Source organism: Pipistrellus kuhlii, unplaced genomic scaffold (genome assembly GCF_014108245.1).
Source record: "Pipistrellus kuhlii isolate mPipKuh1 unplaced genomic scaffold, mPipKuh1.p scaffold_m20_p_12, whole genome shotgun sequence".
NCBI classification, from domain to species: Eukaryota; Metazoa; Chordata; class Mammalia; order Chiroptera; family Vespertilionidae; genus Pipistrellus; species Pipistrellus kuhlii.
Genome location: NW_023425427.1, coordinates 13,030,082 through 13,047,110, shown reverse-complemented (window position 1 = coordinate 13,047,110; position 17,029 = coordinate 13,030,082). Strand labels below are relative to the sequence as shown.

The window sequence follows — 17,029 nt, the reverse complement described above, 5'->3', positions numbered from 1 at the left end:
AGGTTCCGGGTGACGCCTTCTGGTCTGGGGGCGGGCGGTCAAAGCGCTCCTGGGCTGAGAGGAGGAGAAACTGACAACGGGGAGGAGGCTCTAGCGGGGCCTGGAAGGCTGTGCGACCAGCAGGGGAGGGGATCTCGGGGTCTGGGGGCGGCCAAGAAGCGCTTCTGTAATGCTGCTGGGGTCGTGACCGCTCGGGGAACCTAGACGGGACCTGGCCAGATCCAGCCTGGAGGCCTCTCCCTGGTCGGGCCTAAGCTCCCAACGGTCCGATAGGCCTCACCAGAGCCTCCTTTCCGTGCGCGCTCCAGGTTCCTGCCCGAATTTCTGGCCAGGAGATGGCCTCCCCGAGCCCCCCACTGGACCCAAAGGTAAGTCGCCCCTCCGGGTCTCCCAGTCCTCTCAGCACTACTCCAGCTAGGCCGCGCTCCACAGCCCCCTTCTCCTCCCCCCCCCCCCCCCCCCCAATAGCGGTCTTGGGGCCCCGTACAGTGTGAGGAAGTAGCCTTCCCTGCTGCTCAGGGTGCGGTTCGCGATTAAGCTGCCCCCCGGGCTCCTTTTGATCAGGAGCGACCTGATAAGTTAGTAAATGCTCCCTTCTAGGGCTCTCATTTGTCAGTGTGCCAGGGGAGGCATCCTTTTGGACCCTCCTCTGTGCCTTCTGCGCCTGTCACTACGCGTGGATCCACACTAGGCGTTTAGAGAACTTCATGGAATTGAGCTGAACAGGATCACAAGCCAGTGCGAATAGAGAATCAGAATGGGGTAATGAGGTGAAGAAAGCTTGAGGGGTCCTTGGCGAAGCTTACTAAAATCAAAATGTTGGGATATAATTATTAAGCCACAAAAGCCTTATCCTTAGGCCCCTGACTCCCAAGGACAAGGATCCAGCTCGGTTATTCTGAGGTGCCTGTCTGTTGGAGTCGGTTCCCAGAACGGGAGGCCCGTTTGGAACTCTTAGTTCCCATGTTCCTTCTAGCCTGCCCCGCCCTGGTAAGTGCCACTGACAGTGGTAGACAGCAAGGGCTGACTACAGAAATGGTACTATTTCAGGGGTTGCTGAGATTTGAGGATGCGGCTGTGTTTTTTACCCAGGAGGAGTGGGATTATCTGGATCCAGCTCAGAGAAGCTTGTATAAAGATGTCATGATGGAGAATTATGGAAACCTGGTCTCACTGGGTAAGAATCTGCTGTTCCTCTGATTAAAATATCTGAGAGGCTGTCAGACAACAGACTCTGAGAACACTTGGACCGGTACCAGTACCAGAACTGCTTTGTTCCAAACTTCTGATTCAAACCTACCAGCCATTCATTGTTTACGTGACTCTGACCCCTTGAATCCTTGCAGTGACCAAAATACAAAGCCTTTCTGGCTTCCTGTCTTCGTAATATCTTTCCCATATTGCTCTGTACTTTCCCTCCTGGCTCATCCTCCCACTGCTTTCCTCCCACCCCTCGTCACTGCCTTCTGGAGCCGCTGTTCCTCTTCACATAATGTTCCTTACCCCTGCTGGCCTTAACTGAAACCTGGCACTGTCCCAAGGACACTACTTCTTTTGGGAGGGACTGCTTATTCTCCCACATCCTCTTCCTTTCCCATCCTCTGTCTCAAGGCTGGAAGGGAAAAATTGCTCTTCTCCCAGCTTTTCCATGTTCTTCCCAAAGCATTCGTTTTCCAGCTTCAAGCACAATATCTCCCCTTTGAGGTCTCAGCAGTCTTGCTCTACCCGCTCAATTCCTTTCGCTGCCATTTGTCAGCTTTTTTTGGATCCTCACACTTAGACTTGGTCACATGTTTCATAGTTCTCTATGCTAACCTATATCATTGATGATACAGTCATTCCTTAAGCCTCAGAGTACCTCGATGACATTGTCTTCAGGGACTCTGCTTTCCCTTTTTATTCAGCAACTCACATCAAGGATCATATCCTTAATTTTATCGAAACTGGAGCTTACTATAACTTCTTTTCCGTTCTTCCTCTCCTACTCCTTTCCTAATAAACCTGTTCATTCTTAATGATGTTTCCTGTTCCTTGACTTCTCTGTTTTTTTTTCTCTCATTTAAAAAAAATATATATTTTATTATTTTTCACAGATAGGAAGGAAGGGGGATAGAGAGCTAGAAACGTTGATGAGAGAGAAACATCGACCAGCTGCCTCCTGAGCACCCCCTACTGGGGATGTGCCCACAACCAATGTACATGCCCTTGACCAGAATCGAACCTGGGACCCTTCAGTCCACAGACCGACGCTCTATCCACTGAGCCAAACTGGTTTCAGCTCTCTCATTTAATTTGTGAATCTGTATTTGAAGTTATTACCAGCATGCTCTTGTCTACCTTGTCATTATGCTCTACCCATTCTGCATGCTTGAAATCCTGTATTCATTATAAAATCCGCCTTTTCTCTCCTCCCTGAGTTACTAAACACAGCAGGAGAAATTCTTTAACTGAAAGGATTGATGCCTTGTATATATGCATGGTTTTTCTTCTAGTCTCCACTGGGTTTTTACATCTCAACAAGTTTTTATTCTTGATTTCGTCATTCCCCTGTTTCTTTAGTGATTATTTCAAAAACAAGAGTTTTCCTTCAGTCCATCATGAGTAGCAGACCTTACCTTCTGTTTCACCAAGAAGAGAGAGGCCACTAAACATGAACTCAACTTTTTAGCCCCTCATCTGCTCACTGAAGGCTGCCCCTATCTTCCTGCTTCGCCAACTACTTAGACATCAGTTATCCTTTGCTTTTCCCCTCGTTAGTTTCTGACTCTATTCCTTCTCTTCTGATGTCTTTATTTTGATAATAGGTATGTTCATGGCTTTTTCAATTGGGGAAAGAAGAAGGAAAATAAAAAATAAAATAAAAAACTATCCTTTGAGCCACAATCTGCCTCTTGTTGCTCCCTATAACCTGCTACTTATTCTCTTCACAACCAAGTTTTTCTATGTGTAGTTAATGTGTTCTATACTTTTTTCTCTAAGCTTTTTTTTTTTTTTAATCTCTACTACTCCCCTTTAATTGTTTAACATTGATCTATAGCCCAATTGTCAAATGCAAAAGACTCTCTTTGGACCTTATTTTTAAGTTCCACCTCTCTATAGCTATTTGAAATTCATTATTGTTTCCTTCAGTTGCCTTGCACTCTCAGACTTCCTCTCAGTCTATATACTTTCCTTGGTGGACCTTATTTATACTCGTTTCATCGACTACCATCATGTGATGGTAAGTCTCATATCTCTCTCTACCTAAGAGAGATAATATGGAGCCTAACTGTCTAAATAAAATCCTGGTTCCACCACTTACTAGTCTTATAACCATGGGTCAACTACTTAACTTATCTGTGCCTCAGTTTCTTTTTTTTTATAAAATGGGAATGATAACAGCACTTACTTCTTAGGGTTATTGTGAGCATTACCTGAGTTAATATATGTAAAGCACTTAGGACACTGACTAGCATGTAGTAAGTACAATATACATGTTGATTGCTATCATCACTACTATTGTCATCTTCTTTGTTGAGCTCTGAATTCCTAGTAATCTCTTTTTGAAGACCACACAAGATACCTGAAAAATCTCAAATAATTCATTAAAATCTCAAGGGCCTCTTCTTCAGAACTGAGCACTCCTTCCTCTGCTACCTTGTATACGGTACACATACATTGTTTAATTTATCACACTTTGCTGTAGTTATTCTTTGTTATTTTTTTTTAATTAGGTTGATCTCCATGAGGTCAGTACATCATTTCATGGTTATGTTGCCATCTCCCATTTATTTATATAGAAAAAAAAAGTTCTGTCATTTCAACATATGTGCTTTATGTTTTTTATTATTTATTTACCACAAGTAAAGGTCAGGAATTGTTATCTTTCTTTAAAAAAAAATTTTTTTAAGTATATTTTATTGACTTTTTACAGAGAGGAAGGGAGAGGGAAAAAGTTAGAAACATCGATGAGAGAGAAACATCAATCAGCTGCCTCCTGCGCACCCCCTACTGGGGATGTGCCTGCAACCAAGATAATGCTCTTGACTGGAACTGAACCTGAGATCTTTCAGTCCACAAGCAGAAGCTCCATCCACTGAGCCAAACCAGTTAGAGCTCTTTTAAAATTTTTTTACTGTTTCACTTTATTATTGCTGTGCTCCATGTGAGTGACATAGGTGCTTTGTATTAGGTCTAGTAATACTTAATGTCGTTTTCTAATACTTTTTTAAATCAAATTTATTTAAACAATACAACAAAATTTAATCAACAATATAGTTGCTGTTGTTTTCTACTTGTGCCCAACGCTCAGGAAGCATTTTAATCCCTCTGTTGTAAAATTCTTGTGATTTTGATGCAAAAAATTCGGTCAATGCATTTTTGAGGCATTCTTCATTATTAAATTTTTTTCCAAGAAGAAAGTTTTGCAAAGAACGAAACAAATGGTAATTGGAAGGGGCAATATCAGGAGAATATGCAGGTTGAGGGAGAACTTCCCATTCCAACTGGCGCAGTTTTTCAGCAGTGATTCTTGCAGTATGCGGTCGTGCGTTATCGTGGTGAAGAATTACGCCCTTCCGATTAATCAGCGCGGGTTCTTTTTCTCTTAAAGCTTGGGCTAACCTTTCCAATTGGGAACTATACACTGCACTTGTAATGGTTTGGTTAGATGGTAAAAGTTCATAATGAAGAATTCCTTTCAAATTCCACCAAACACACAACATCACTTTTTTGCATGCAAGTCAGGTTTTGGCGTGGGCTGCGGAGCCTCATTTTTGTCCAACCATTGAGGCCGCCTTTTCAAATTAACATACAGCACCCATTTTTCATCTCCGGTAACAATTTGCTCTAAAAACCGCAAACGGTTTTGACGAGAGAGGAGCGAACTGCAAATTGTGACTCTTTGATTACGGTTGTTGTCGGTCAACTCATGAGGAACCCATTTTCCAAACTTTTGGACTTTGCCAAGTGCACGCCATTGATTGGAAATTGTTTTTTGTGAACAATTTAAAGTCGCAAGCTCTTGTTGGGTAATTTGAGGATTTTGCACCAAAAGAGCTTGAAGAGCTTCTTGATCAAAATTGGACACACGGCCTTGACCACTCTTGTCATCTAACGAAAAATTTCCCTCGCGAAATTTCTCAAACCAACGCTGGCATTTTCTGGCGCTAACTGCATCTTGACCAAGAGCACTACAGATCTTTTTTGCAGCCTCACTTGCTTTTCTTCCTAATTGGAACTCGTAAAGCATGCATTGCTGAATATGCTCTTCATCCGCCATCTTCTTAGCCCTAGTTTTGCAACAAAAACCAAACCAAACACAAACTTTTTCAGGCAAAACTTGTTAATTGCACTTCACACGTTCTGTAGATACCACGTGTTTGAAGGTTATGTCAATACAAGTCAACGCCAAGCAAGATTTTAAACGAATGTTAAAAAACGACATTAATTATTACTAGACCCGCACGTTGGTTCCGATTTACAGCGAAAATCGTATTACATTGCGCCGTAGAAACGGATCTCCTACGTAACCTGAGGAAGCTGTTTCGCAGCCTGGAGGATCTGGGAGTGCCTCCTGGAGGAGAGGGCCCCATGACAACTGGGGCTGGAGACAGTAATACGTGATGTGGAGAGAGAGGACCTACTGTATGCTAATTGTCCCTCCCACCATTCTTCTAGTTGCTATGATGCACACTGACCTCTAGGGGACAGATGCTCTGACCAGTAGGTTAGCTTACTCCTGGGGTCTGGCCAGGTCTGGGTGAGATGGGCCGGACACACCATGGAGCCCTCCCAAAATCCCTCCCCAGCCCTGATTTTGCACCCGTGGATGTCCAAGAGCTGGTTTCAGCTCAATCCCCGCAGGCCAGACCGAGGGATCCCATCAGTGCACAAATTCATGCACCAGGCCTCTAGTGGAATATATGAGCAGGATTACAACTGGACATCAGAAAAGAACTAAAACCATAAATTGGATCACTGTCAGGAAGTAGAGAATTAATTCTGTCTTTGTGTCCTGTTTTTTTCTCCTTGGCAGAATAGTCTTTCCTCCTATGTTCACATGCTTATGTCCCTTTAGTTTTTAGTTTCTGTCTTGATAGGTTACAATTCTAGTCATATTTAGACTATTTCAGTTTCAATTTCAAATTCCTGTGAAAGATGCATTTTGAGTGAGCTATCTTACTCTAGACAAATTAGCTATGCTCACAAGATGGGAACCTATAATGCAAGTATAGCAGATTAACTCAGAAGGTGATTATACCTACCAAATGCAGATTAACTGGGTAGTCATTTCTAGGCTGCTCCATGTAGAAGCCTAGACTCATTAACTCCTCTGTCTATCTACTTGACCTATATATTTTTATGCCAGTGCCTCTATTTCATTTATTTGAACAATATTTTACATTTTATGTCTGTTAAGATAAGTCATTCTTTCACATTCCTTTTCAGGATAACTAATTTTCTGCATTCTTCTGGTTGGAATCTAAATTTGTTGGGGGTTTTTTTTGTTTGTTTTATAGGATTTTGATTACAATACAGTTAGGTTCATAGATTGGTTTGGGAAGAATGAAGATCCTTGTAATATTGAATCTCAATCTCTCTGTTTAACTGTCTTTTATGTCCTTCAGAAAAAATTTCTGGATGATTTTTCTGGGTCTTTCTCTTTTCTTACTAGGTTTATTTCTAGTTTATTTGTGATTTTTGTTATTACCGTGAAGAGCATATTTTAATTTTCTACATTTCTATAAAATGGCTTTTCTTGGTAGTAAGAAACAGTATCTATTTTATATGTTAGTCTTATTGCTATTATAGCCTAATTATTTTAGGTAGATATTAATATCACTTGCAAATAAATAAATAAAAATTATTCCTTTTAAAACATCCTCTGGAATAATATCTATTGAGTAAACATGAAGAGACTTTCCCTTCTTAAAAGAAATTTACAATCCAGTGAAACAGACAAAAATAAACAGTTAAAAGTACAGTGTACTAATAGCTTTAATGGAGTTATGGACAAGCGCTAGTGATAAAAAAAAACACAAAAAAAAAAACAGACCACCTAAATATGTCTAGTAGAAAGAGTGAAGGCTTTGTTGAAGAACTATTGCTTTGAATTGAATCTTTAGATAGATAGATAGATAGATAGATAGATAGATAGATATATTTTTTTAATATATTTTATTGATTTTTTACAGAGAGGAAGGGAGAGAAATAGAGAGCTAGAAATGTCGATGAGAGAGAACATCGACCAGCTGCCTCCTGCACACCCCCCACCGGGGATGCGCCTGCAATCAAGGTACATGCCCTTGACCGGAATCAAACCCGGGACCTTTCAGTCCGCAGGCCGACGCTCTACCACTGAGCCAAACCGGTTTTGGCTGAATTGAATCTTAAAGAGCAATCAAGAGTAGCCCAGCTGGTGTGGCTCAGCAGTTGAGCTCTGACCTAGGAACCAAGAAGTTGTGAGTTTTATTCCCGGTCAGGGCACATACTGCTGGATCCCCAGTAGGGGTTGTGCAGGAGGCAGCCAATTGATGATGTTTCTCTTATTCATCGATGTTTCTATCTCTGTCCCTCTCCCCTCCTCTCTCTAAAAAGCAATAAAAACATATTTTAACATAAATAAGTAAATATAGTAATCAAGAGTTTTTCAGGTACCGGTAAATAATGTTGGGTGACATTTAGTAAACAAGATACAAAGTGAAATGACATGAAAGATTATAACACAAGCAGTTTGTCCACTTAAACTATAGTAGAGTAGGTAGCCAGGTGAATTACAATGTAGAAGTGGTGAGTATCACAGTGCAAAGAGCTTCGATTTGATCTTAGAAGTAGAGTGCTGGTGAATCTACAGAAGATGACATGAATAGAATTCCATTTTGTGATGATTTCTCCGAATTCAGTGAAGTAAATGTAGTGTGGAGGCATATATAGAGTGAGATGGTGTAAACATGTGTAACAATAAACAGTTGACAAAGGAAGAGAAATACATGAAGGAATTGTATTAAAAGGTCTAAGGAGAAGTAGGGTGACAATTAAAAGACTATAATGATACAGAAACCTAAAACAGACAGTGTCAAGAAATGGAAGTGGTCACCAGTGTCAGATACTGCCATAGGAAATAAGGCCTGAAAAACATCCATTATATTTTTACCCAAAAGTTATTGGTGACTTAATAAGTTTCTCTAGATACTGGAAGCAGAAACCAGATCTCACAGTAGGTTGTAGAATAGATTGAATGGGAACAGGTTGGGCATGGAAAACATAGTTAGGAAATGAAGAACTATACCTAAGATTTTTCCTCCCCAAGATTGGCTTTCATCAAGGGAAGGATTTCAGATTTAAGGTAAATGGTCATATTTGTATGTTGGTAGGAAGGTGTCCAAGGAGAATACAAATTGAAAAAAGAGGAAAAAATGCTACTAATTAAACAAGTTCCCAGAGGCAAGTGGGATCAAGAGAAGGTAGATGGATTAGTCTTAGATAGGAATGGGGTATATATTGATGTACAATTGCAGATCATTTTATAGGTAGAGGGCAGAAAGTTGAAGGAGTTCTATCCTTTTTAATTGTGTGAAGGAAACACTCCAATGAAATTGAATTAGAGAAAATGCTGTAAGTAGCCTAAGTAAAAGTAAAGTTTTAGTAATTTTTACAGGGAATAATGTTTTGTTTTGTTTGTTTGTTTGTTTGTTTGTTAGAATAAAATAACCTAATGACTGGTTTGGATTAAGTGAAAAAATTCAAAGATGACCTTACAGTTAGAAGACTAGAAAGTTGAGAGAAAGGGGGAACTCTAAAAAGGAAATTGTTTAAGCCAAATTTATGCTTAGTAGCAATTGAAACTCCCAATGAAGGTATCCAACAGGCAGCAAGAGATAGAAATTAGGAAAGAAGTCAGTATGCTACTCAGTTATATCATGAACCATTGTGTTATCTTTCCTCTAACACAGTGGTTCTCAACCTTTCTAATGCTGAGACCCTTTAATACAGTTCCTCATGTTGTGACCCCTGACCATAAAATTATTCTTGTTGCTACTTCATAACTATAATTTTGCTATTACAGTGTCTCTACAGCAGTGGTTCTCAACCTGTCGCAACCCACAGGGTCACCTAAGACCATCGGAAAACACAGATTTACATTATGATTCATAACAGTAGCAAAATTATAGTTATGAAATAGCAACGAAAATAATTTTATGGTTGGGGGTCACCACAACATGAGGAACTGTATTAGAAGGATTGAGAACCACTGCATGAGGTTTTCATTTCTCAGTTGTCATGCAGCTTATCATTTGGAACTAAAGGGTTCCAACTTGGGTCTTAATATCTTTAGAGTGAGAATCATATATAGTTGAAGAATATGGTGTGATTTGTTGTATGTGAAGTCATAAGCTACCACAAACTGCTCTTTTTCTTTGTTTCTTCTATTAGTTCTGACCTTGTTTCCTTATATTTATTTTATTCTGTCTTTCTGTATCAAGGACTCCATGTCACTTCAACCTATCATTATTTTTGTTGAAAGCCATTTTCTGTCTTGGTACAGAAACTGCTTTTTACTTAATTTTTTTATCATATTTTTTTTGTCTCCGCTTATACTTATTGTCCATTCCATTTAGTAGGAGGCTTCATGTCTTATCTCTGAATCCTGGCTTATTACACAATGCCTGGAATACTTTTTATTGTAATAAATAAGTTCTTATTAATGAGTTAATTTTTGCTTTCTATGGTTTTTGTTTTTTATCTTTTTCAGTGTCATTTTATGTGTTCCTTTTTGTCAGTTATTTGGTCTACACATTTTATAATAATGCTATCTCATTCTAAATTTTCCTCAACTTATTGTTTTCTTCCTATGTTATTCTTTTTTCCTTGGTAGACCAGTTTATCCCACCACTACTTGTTTTAATTCTTTGTTTATTCACCTTACCTTGCATTAATTTACTATTGATTAATTAGACCTTTCTCTCAACTCTGCTTGCGCCTGCAGACTCATTCTTTGCCTGATAAACACTCTTTTCATACCTCTTCTCCAAGAAAAACATTTCATTACATCAAATAACTAATACTCACTAATGGTAATTATGTAGCTTATACTCTTATACCAAGTAATGGGTCCTGTTCTGAAAGCTTTGTGTATATGAACAAATGTAATCCTCAAAACAATATTCTGAGGTAGTAAACTACATTTGATAGTAGATTAATTTATCTTAATTTGATTTATATGAATTATTTAATTTTCTGACAGTTTCTCCTTACTAGGAAAGAACTTGGCTGATGTTTTTGTTTTCTATTTATTATTCTAGATGTTTTAAACAGAGATAAGGATGAGGAGCCAACTGTGAAACAAGAAATTGAGGAAATTGAGGAAGAAGTGGAGTCAAAGGGTATAATAGTTACAAGAATCAAAAGTGAAACTGACCAGGATCCCATGTGTAGAGAAACCTTTGAACTTGTTGGTAGGTTAGATAAACAGAGAGGAATCTTCTTATGGGAAATACCAAGGGAACCTTTGACCCAGGAACAAAAAATGTTCAGAGGAAACACTAACATTATTCGTAAGAGACCTAACTCAGAAGGGAAATGCCATAAATGTGAAGAATGTGGAAAGGGTTTTGTCCGCAAGGCCCATTTCATTCAACATCAACGGGTTCATACTGGTGAGAAACCGTTTCAATGCAATGAATGTGGGAAAAGTTTTAGTCGCAGTTCATTTGTTATTGAACATCAGAGAATTCACACTGGAGAAAGGCCCTATGAGTGCAACTACTGTGGAAAAACCTTTAGTGTGAGCTCAACCCTTATTAGACATCAGAGAATCCACACTGGAGAGAGACCTTATCAGTGTAATCAGTGTAAACAGAGCTTCAGCCAGAGAAGGAGCCTTGTTAAACATCAGAGGATTCACACAGGTGAGAAACCCCATAAGTGTAGTGACTGTGGGAAAGCCTTCAGTTGGAAGTCACACCTTATTGAACATCAAAGAACTCACACTGGTGAAAAACCTTATCACTGTACCAAATGTAAAAAAAGCTTTAGCCGAAATTCATTACTAGTTGAACATCAGAGAATTCACACTGGAGAAAGACCCCATAAATGTGGTGAATGTGGGAAAGCCTTTAGATTAAGTACATACCTTATACAACACCAAAAAATCCACACTGGTGAGAAGCCTTTTCTTTGTATTGAATGTGGAAAAAGTTTCAGTCGGAGCTCATTTCTTATTGAACATCAGAGGATCCATACAGGTGAAAGACCTTATCAGTGCAAAGAGTGCGGGAAAAGCTTCAGTCAACTTTGCAACCTTACTCGTCATCAGAGAATCCACACAGGAGATAAGCCCCATAAATGTAAAGAATGTGGAAAAGCCTTTAGTAGAAGCTCAGGTCTCATTCAGCATCAGAGAATTCACACCAGAGAGAAGACATATTCATACAATGAAACTAAAGAAAGTTTTGATCCAAATTGCAGTCCTGTTATACAGCAGGAAGTCTTCCCTAAGGAAAAATCGTATAAATGTGATGAATGTGGGAAAACTTTTAGTGTCAGTGCTCATCTTGTACAACATCAAAGAATCCACACTGGTGAAAAGCCCTACTTATGTACTGTGTGTGGGAAAAGCTTCAGTCGGAGCTCATTTCTTATCGAACATCAGAGAATCCACACTGGTGAGAGACCCTATCGATGTAGGCAGTGTGGCAAAAGCTTTAGTCAACTTTGTAATCTTATTCGACATCAGGGTGTTCACACAGGTAATAAACCCCATAAATGTGATGAATGTGGAAAAGCCTTTAGCCGGAACTCAGGCCTTATTCAGCATCAAAGAATACACACAGGAGAGAAACCTTATAAATGTGAGAAGTGTGACAAAAGTTTTAGTCAACAGCGCAGCCTTGTCAACCATCAGAAGATGCATGCAGAAATGAAAACCCAAGAAACCCATGAATGTGATGCTTGTGGCGAAGCCTTCAATTGCCACATATCTCTTATTCAGCATCAAAAATTGCACACTACATGGATGCAGTAAATGTAGAGAAATATTTAAGTTAGGCTGGACTTGATACTAGCTTACCCAAGTGCAGTTTCAACATTGCTCAATATGAGTCAGATTTAGTAAGAAAGGAAAGTATCTTTGGCCTAAAGCAAATGGTTTTTAAAGACTCTGCGTGGGCAACCAGCTGCCCACAAACATTTTTCATTAGCCTTTGTTTTGATGCCTCAGTAATATATGCATCTTTTTAAAACAAATCTTTCAGGTTAAACCTGGGCTCAGAGCATTTGGTTATAATAATGAAGGGAGAATGACAAAGTTGCATTGATACAAGGGAGCTAGAACCACTCATGTTAGAAAACTAGAATAATTCTTCAGAGACCTTTGCCACCATCTTATACGTTAATTCTTTTGGTTCTATGATGTGTTTCGCTATGCATGCCAAAGTCTAGTAATTGAGCATATGATGAAGCTTTCAAGGAAACAGCCCAGATTTTTTTTTGAAACTGATATCCAAAGTTTTTGTCATTGTTTTAAGCCAGTTATTTGGCATGTGAGTTACAAGAAAGCAGTTCCAATGCCTCGTGGTTCTCGGAAATGTGAAATGAGTGGACCATTAATTTTACATGTAAAGATTATGTGAGTAACAAACCTAGCAAAGTGTTACCAAGGAATCTTTGGGAGTGCCTTTTTCCCCAAGATGGGCCCAAAAAGGTGGAGGAAGACACTATTCTTTTTGTGTCCTTCCATCTGTGAAAGATATTTGTAATCTTATACAAATAATTGTATTCCTTCACTACCAGTAGCATGTGAAAGTGTACATATTTTGATTGCCAAGAATTGAAGATAAAGAGACCTGGAGTCTATGTTAGGAAGCTGAGATATTTTGATATTGCTTTGGTTTTAATAGTAACTAGACTTTGCATGCAGTTTTAAAATTCTTATTTCTGGTACTAGGGCTCCCTTATTTAAAGGTTACTATAAACCTATTAATTCATCTGTTCTAATCATTAAACCTGCTTTGGCTTTTTTTTTTTTTTTTTTTTTTTTTTTTTTTTTTTTTTGCTTTGTGTAAGAGTTCTTTGTTACTATGGTGTAAAATCTATAAATCTATCCTGTCAAATATATTACTGTGTTTAAAAATTAGAATCAAGGTTTAAAGGAAATTACTCTCACTTATTCTGTGAGACAGTGGAGATATCCAGAGATAAATGTGTGGATCAAGATTAAAGAAAAATTTGAGTATTTTTCCATTCTGAACTTGAGGGAGATTAAAGATAAGGGAAAGCAGGTAGACATTGGTTGTTATAATCTAAAGTTAATTCTAGCACTAATGGGAGAATTTTTTCTTTTTCTTTTTTTTTTCTATAATGGAAGAATTTTATTTGGAGGTTTTCTTCCTCCAATTTGATAGAAAAAAGAGAACAGATTTAGTGTATGGAAATAGAGTGTGCATGACATGACCTGTTTTCAAAAAATAGACATATTCATATTTTGAAAGTCAGAGAAAGAAGAGGGGTAGGCACTGCTAGGAGTAGAGTTAAGAGCCTCATAGATAATAAAGGTTTGAAGTACAATGGGGAGAATGGAAGACTTGGGGATGATGGCTTGTTGGGTGTTATATAGGGCCCAGCTGAAATAAAGCACTATGAACTTTTAATAGAATTGCTCAAATTCCTTGTTGAAATAACATGGGACAATTTTGAAAGAAAATTTAGAGTTGAATTAGATGAAGCAAGATATTAATAGATTTATTCAGGTTCTTTGGAGAATCAACCAATAAACCAAAAGGATAAATAGGTAAGCAGATGATGGATGGGTGGGTGGGTGATTAGGTAGATTAGATGATGATGATAGATATAGATAGATAGATAGTAGATAGAATAGGAATTGGCTCCTGTGAATATGGAGGCTAAGAACTTCCACAATGTGCCTGCCATCTGTAAGCTAGAGAACCACAAAAGCCAACGGTATAATTCAGTCTGAGTTCAGAGGCCTTAAAACAAGGAGCTTCCTATAAAGACTGGAGGAAATGCCCTAGCTTAGGCAGAGCAAATTTGTTCTTCCTCCACCTTTTTGTTGGTTTCAGGCCCTCAATGAATTAGGTGATGCCCACCAACATTGGTAAAGGCAATTTAGTGCAAATTTCTTTCAGAAGCACAATCACAGACACACCCAGAAAACATGTTTACCAGCATTCCTTAGCCCAGTCAAGTTGAAAAAATTAACCGTCACAGTGGGTAACATAAAACAACCAGGAAAAAGGAGTCCTTGGTAGTGAAAGAAAAAAAATGGAAATCACTGTAAATATTCCATTTCTCTGAAATTTTGATGAGTAAGGCATTTCACTTTTAAAAAATATATATATTTTATTGATTTTTTTTAAAGAGAGGAAGGGAGAGAGATAGTTAGAAACATCAGTGAGAGAGAATCATCGATCAGCTGCCTCTTGCACACCCCCTACTGGGGATGTGCCCGTAACCAAGGTACATGCCCTTGACCAGAATCGAACCTGGGATCTTTCAGTCTGCAGGCCGATGCTCTATCCACTGAGCCAAACTGGTTTCGGCAGGCATTTCACTTTCATCTGTCTTCCTAAAGAAGGGTGTCGGCAAATCTAGGCATACCCAGTTGAGCACGATACATGCACTATAAATTTCAAATTTTTTTGTAGTTCATATAGTCTGTAAAAGTTATTGTTCTTAATTAGTATTTGATATCTTTCACTTTCTGTCTCTTTCAAAAGTGGTGGCCTTGGTATTCCACTTGTTTTCACCATTCTAGTCAAATTCCCTATAATTTCCTCAACATGTGTAACCTGTACTCGTCAGGTCACAGCTAATTCATCTTCACTCTCAAGTGCCTTTATCATTCTTCCAGAGCCAACTGACAGAGGAGAATAGAAAAGTTATTCATGCCGGGACCGGTTTGGCTCAATGGATAGAGCGTCGGCTTGGGGACTGAAGGGTCCCGGGTTCGATTCCAGTCAAGGGCATGTACCTTGGTTGCAGGCATATCCCCAGTAGGGGGTGTGCAAGAGGCAGCTGATCGATGACTCTCTCTCATTGATGTTTCTAATTCTCTATCTCTCTTCCTCTCTGTACAAAAAAAAAAAAGTTATTCACAACTTACATATCTGGCATTGTACATAAAATATCGCTAATCACACAACCCTATTTTACAGATGAGGAAGTATATATTTCCCAAGATCATACAAAAAACTATCTGCAAATCATCTTTGTAAAGCATTCCTTTTTTTTTTATCTCAGCACCTGGCCTATGCCACTGTGGTTTAGCACATTATTGTGTGCCATTTTGTTTCCTAATTGTACCCTTGCTTTCCTCATCTCAATAGTAAGCACAGAAGGACCCTATAGTATCTTTACAATGCAAAGCATATACTGAGTGCAAAATGAATACTTGACTGATTTTATATGTTTACATGTATTGATGCCCAGTACTGTTAGGCTATTTTAGAAGGCTTGGGGCAGATTGTGTTACAGCCAGAAAAATATGTTTGAGTAATGGAAAGAGACCTGTGTCTGGCTGTGTTGTGCTTTGCTATTACTCCTATCTCTTAATTCATCATCTAGAAAATGGGTGTAGGTAGGGAATTGGTAACATTGCATGAGTCCTCAGGCTCTATTGAGCATCGATAATTCACCTGGTACCCTAGAAGTATGGCAGATATTGTTCTAAGGGCAGGTCCACAATTCTTTATCTGAAAGTCTTGAGGATTTTGCAAGTCACACTGGTCTCACCTACTGGTTTTGTGACCTTGAGCAACTGCCTTAGCACATTGGACCCTAGAAGCTGATACTCTCATCGTTACAGTCAGCTTCTGCTTCTGCTAAGTTCACATTATAAATCGTCTCATCTTGTTTTTGTAAAGCATGATATAGACTCATGTGAAACGAGACTTCCTATCAGGAAGACACATCTTTAGATATGTCAGTATCCCTCCTTACTAGTAAAAGTCCTTTAGTCATCTCCCCACAATTCCATGTCACCCTAGTATCTTCATGTGTTCTCTTATTTCCTTCCTTTCTCATTTCTTCCTTTCTCCTCCCTCTTTCCCCTTTTTTTTTTTTTTTAATGTTTTTATTGACTTGTGAGAGAGAAGAAGGGAGAGGGAGAGAGAGAGAGAGAAATATAAATGAAAGAGAAACATCGATTAGCTGCACCTTGTACACCCCTACTGGGGATAGAGCCCACATCCTGGACATGGGCCCTGACCAGGAATTGAACCAGTGACCTCTTGGTAAATGGGTCGATGCTCAACCACTGAGCCCCACCAGCTGGGCTCCTCTCCTTCTTTTCCTTACCCCTTCCTTCCCTCTCTGACCCTCCCTCTTCAGAGCAAAAACCAAACTCTTCCTTTTATTCCTTCCAGTATTTAGTAATTGTTTTAGCTTGGCTTTTGATACTTATGCCTTCAAGGTATTATCTTCTTCCATTGAATTATCATAGAATTTTCTTACACAATGGCAGTTCCTTTTCTGAGTTCCTTTCCTTGTTAACATCTTATAATCTCCAACCTGTACCCAGCTATACTGATAGACTCTCCTCCCCACTCCTCAACCTCCAATCAATAGCATTTGTGTTTCTTGCTTAGCTACCTTAAGTTTAATTGTCTATATACAAATGCCTTGGCAACGCTAAAGCTGAAGGTTTTCTTAATTACTTTCAATGCCTAGTACCAGGTTTTATTTTTAGTGGGTGTTCAACAACTTCTAGAATAAATCTGACAGAATACTGAAATCTAGGAAGCCATTAATATATTCACTCAGCGACCACAGTTAATGGAAATTGAAGCCTGTAGCTTCATAACTCTTGTCTTCATATTACCCTGAGTGGAGGAAATTACTTGGCTTGAGATTTCAAAGCCATTTGCAGTTCTTTAGTAGGGAAAATATGTCAGATAGTAACCAGGGAAAATGCATTATATAAATCCTCACCCTCAGTGAAATGTAATTCAGCCTTGAGCAAAAGATATAAGTAACTCAGCCTTGATTATAAATTCGTGTTCAATCCATAAATGAGCTTTTAAGAGGTTTCTCT

At 39.0% G+C, this 17,029-nt stretch overlaps 1 protein-coding gene and 1 long non-coding RNA gene across 4 annotated transcripts; both read left to right on the top strand.

Annotated features, from left to right (window-relative positions):
• Positions 1-7: 7 nt before the first annotated feature.
• Positions 8-13,005, top strand: ZNF189 (zinc finger protein 189). 3 transcript variants are annotated; one of them, XM_036433166.2, is made up of 3 exons: positions 8-368; positions 1,096-1,177; positions 10,284-13,005. In XM_036433166.2, exons 1-3 carry the CDS (start codon positions 336-338, stop codon positions 12,002-12,004), a joined length of 1,836 nt encoding a protein of 611 aa, XP_036289059.1. In that variant the 5' UTR covers positions 8-335; the 3' UTR covers positions 12,005-13,005. The 3 variants fall into 3 exon arrangements, with proteins under 3 accessions (XP_036289059.1, XP_036289058.1, XP_036289057.1); XM_036433165.2 differs by having other exon boundaries at positions 1,093-1,177; XM_036433164.2 differs by having other exon boundaries at positions 1,051-1,177.
• Positions 13,006-14,543: 1,538 nt separating this feature from the next.
• Positions 14,544-16,056, top strand: LOC123652123. The gene is made up of 2 exons (XR_006741239.1): positions 14,544-14,875; positions 15,086-16,056. It is a non-coding gene; the product is annotated as an uncharacterized LOC123652123 (long non-coding RNA).
• The last annotated feature ends 973 nt before the right edge of the window (positions 16,057-17,029 follow it).

Coding starts and splice junctions, on each gene's coding strand:
- ZNF189 (XM_036433164.2), top strand. CDS start 336: ATGGCCTCCCCGAGCCCCCCACTGGACCCAAAG. Junction 369..1,050: donor GCCCCCCACTGGACCCAAAG/GTAAGTCGCCCC, acceptor GTACTATTTCAG/GGGTTGCTGAGATTTGAGGA. Junction 1,178..10,283: donor TGGAAACCTGGTCTCACTGG/GTAAGAATCTGC, acceptor TTATTATTCTAG/ATGTTTTAAACAGAGATAAG.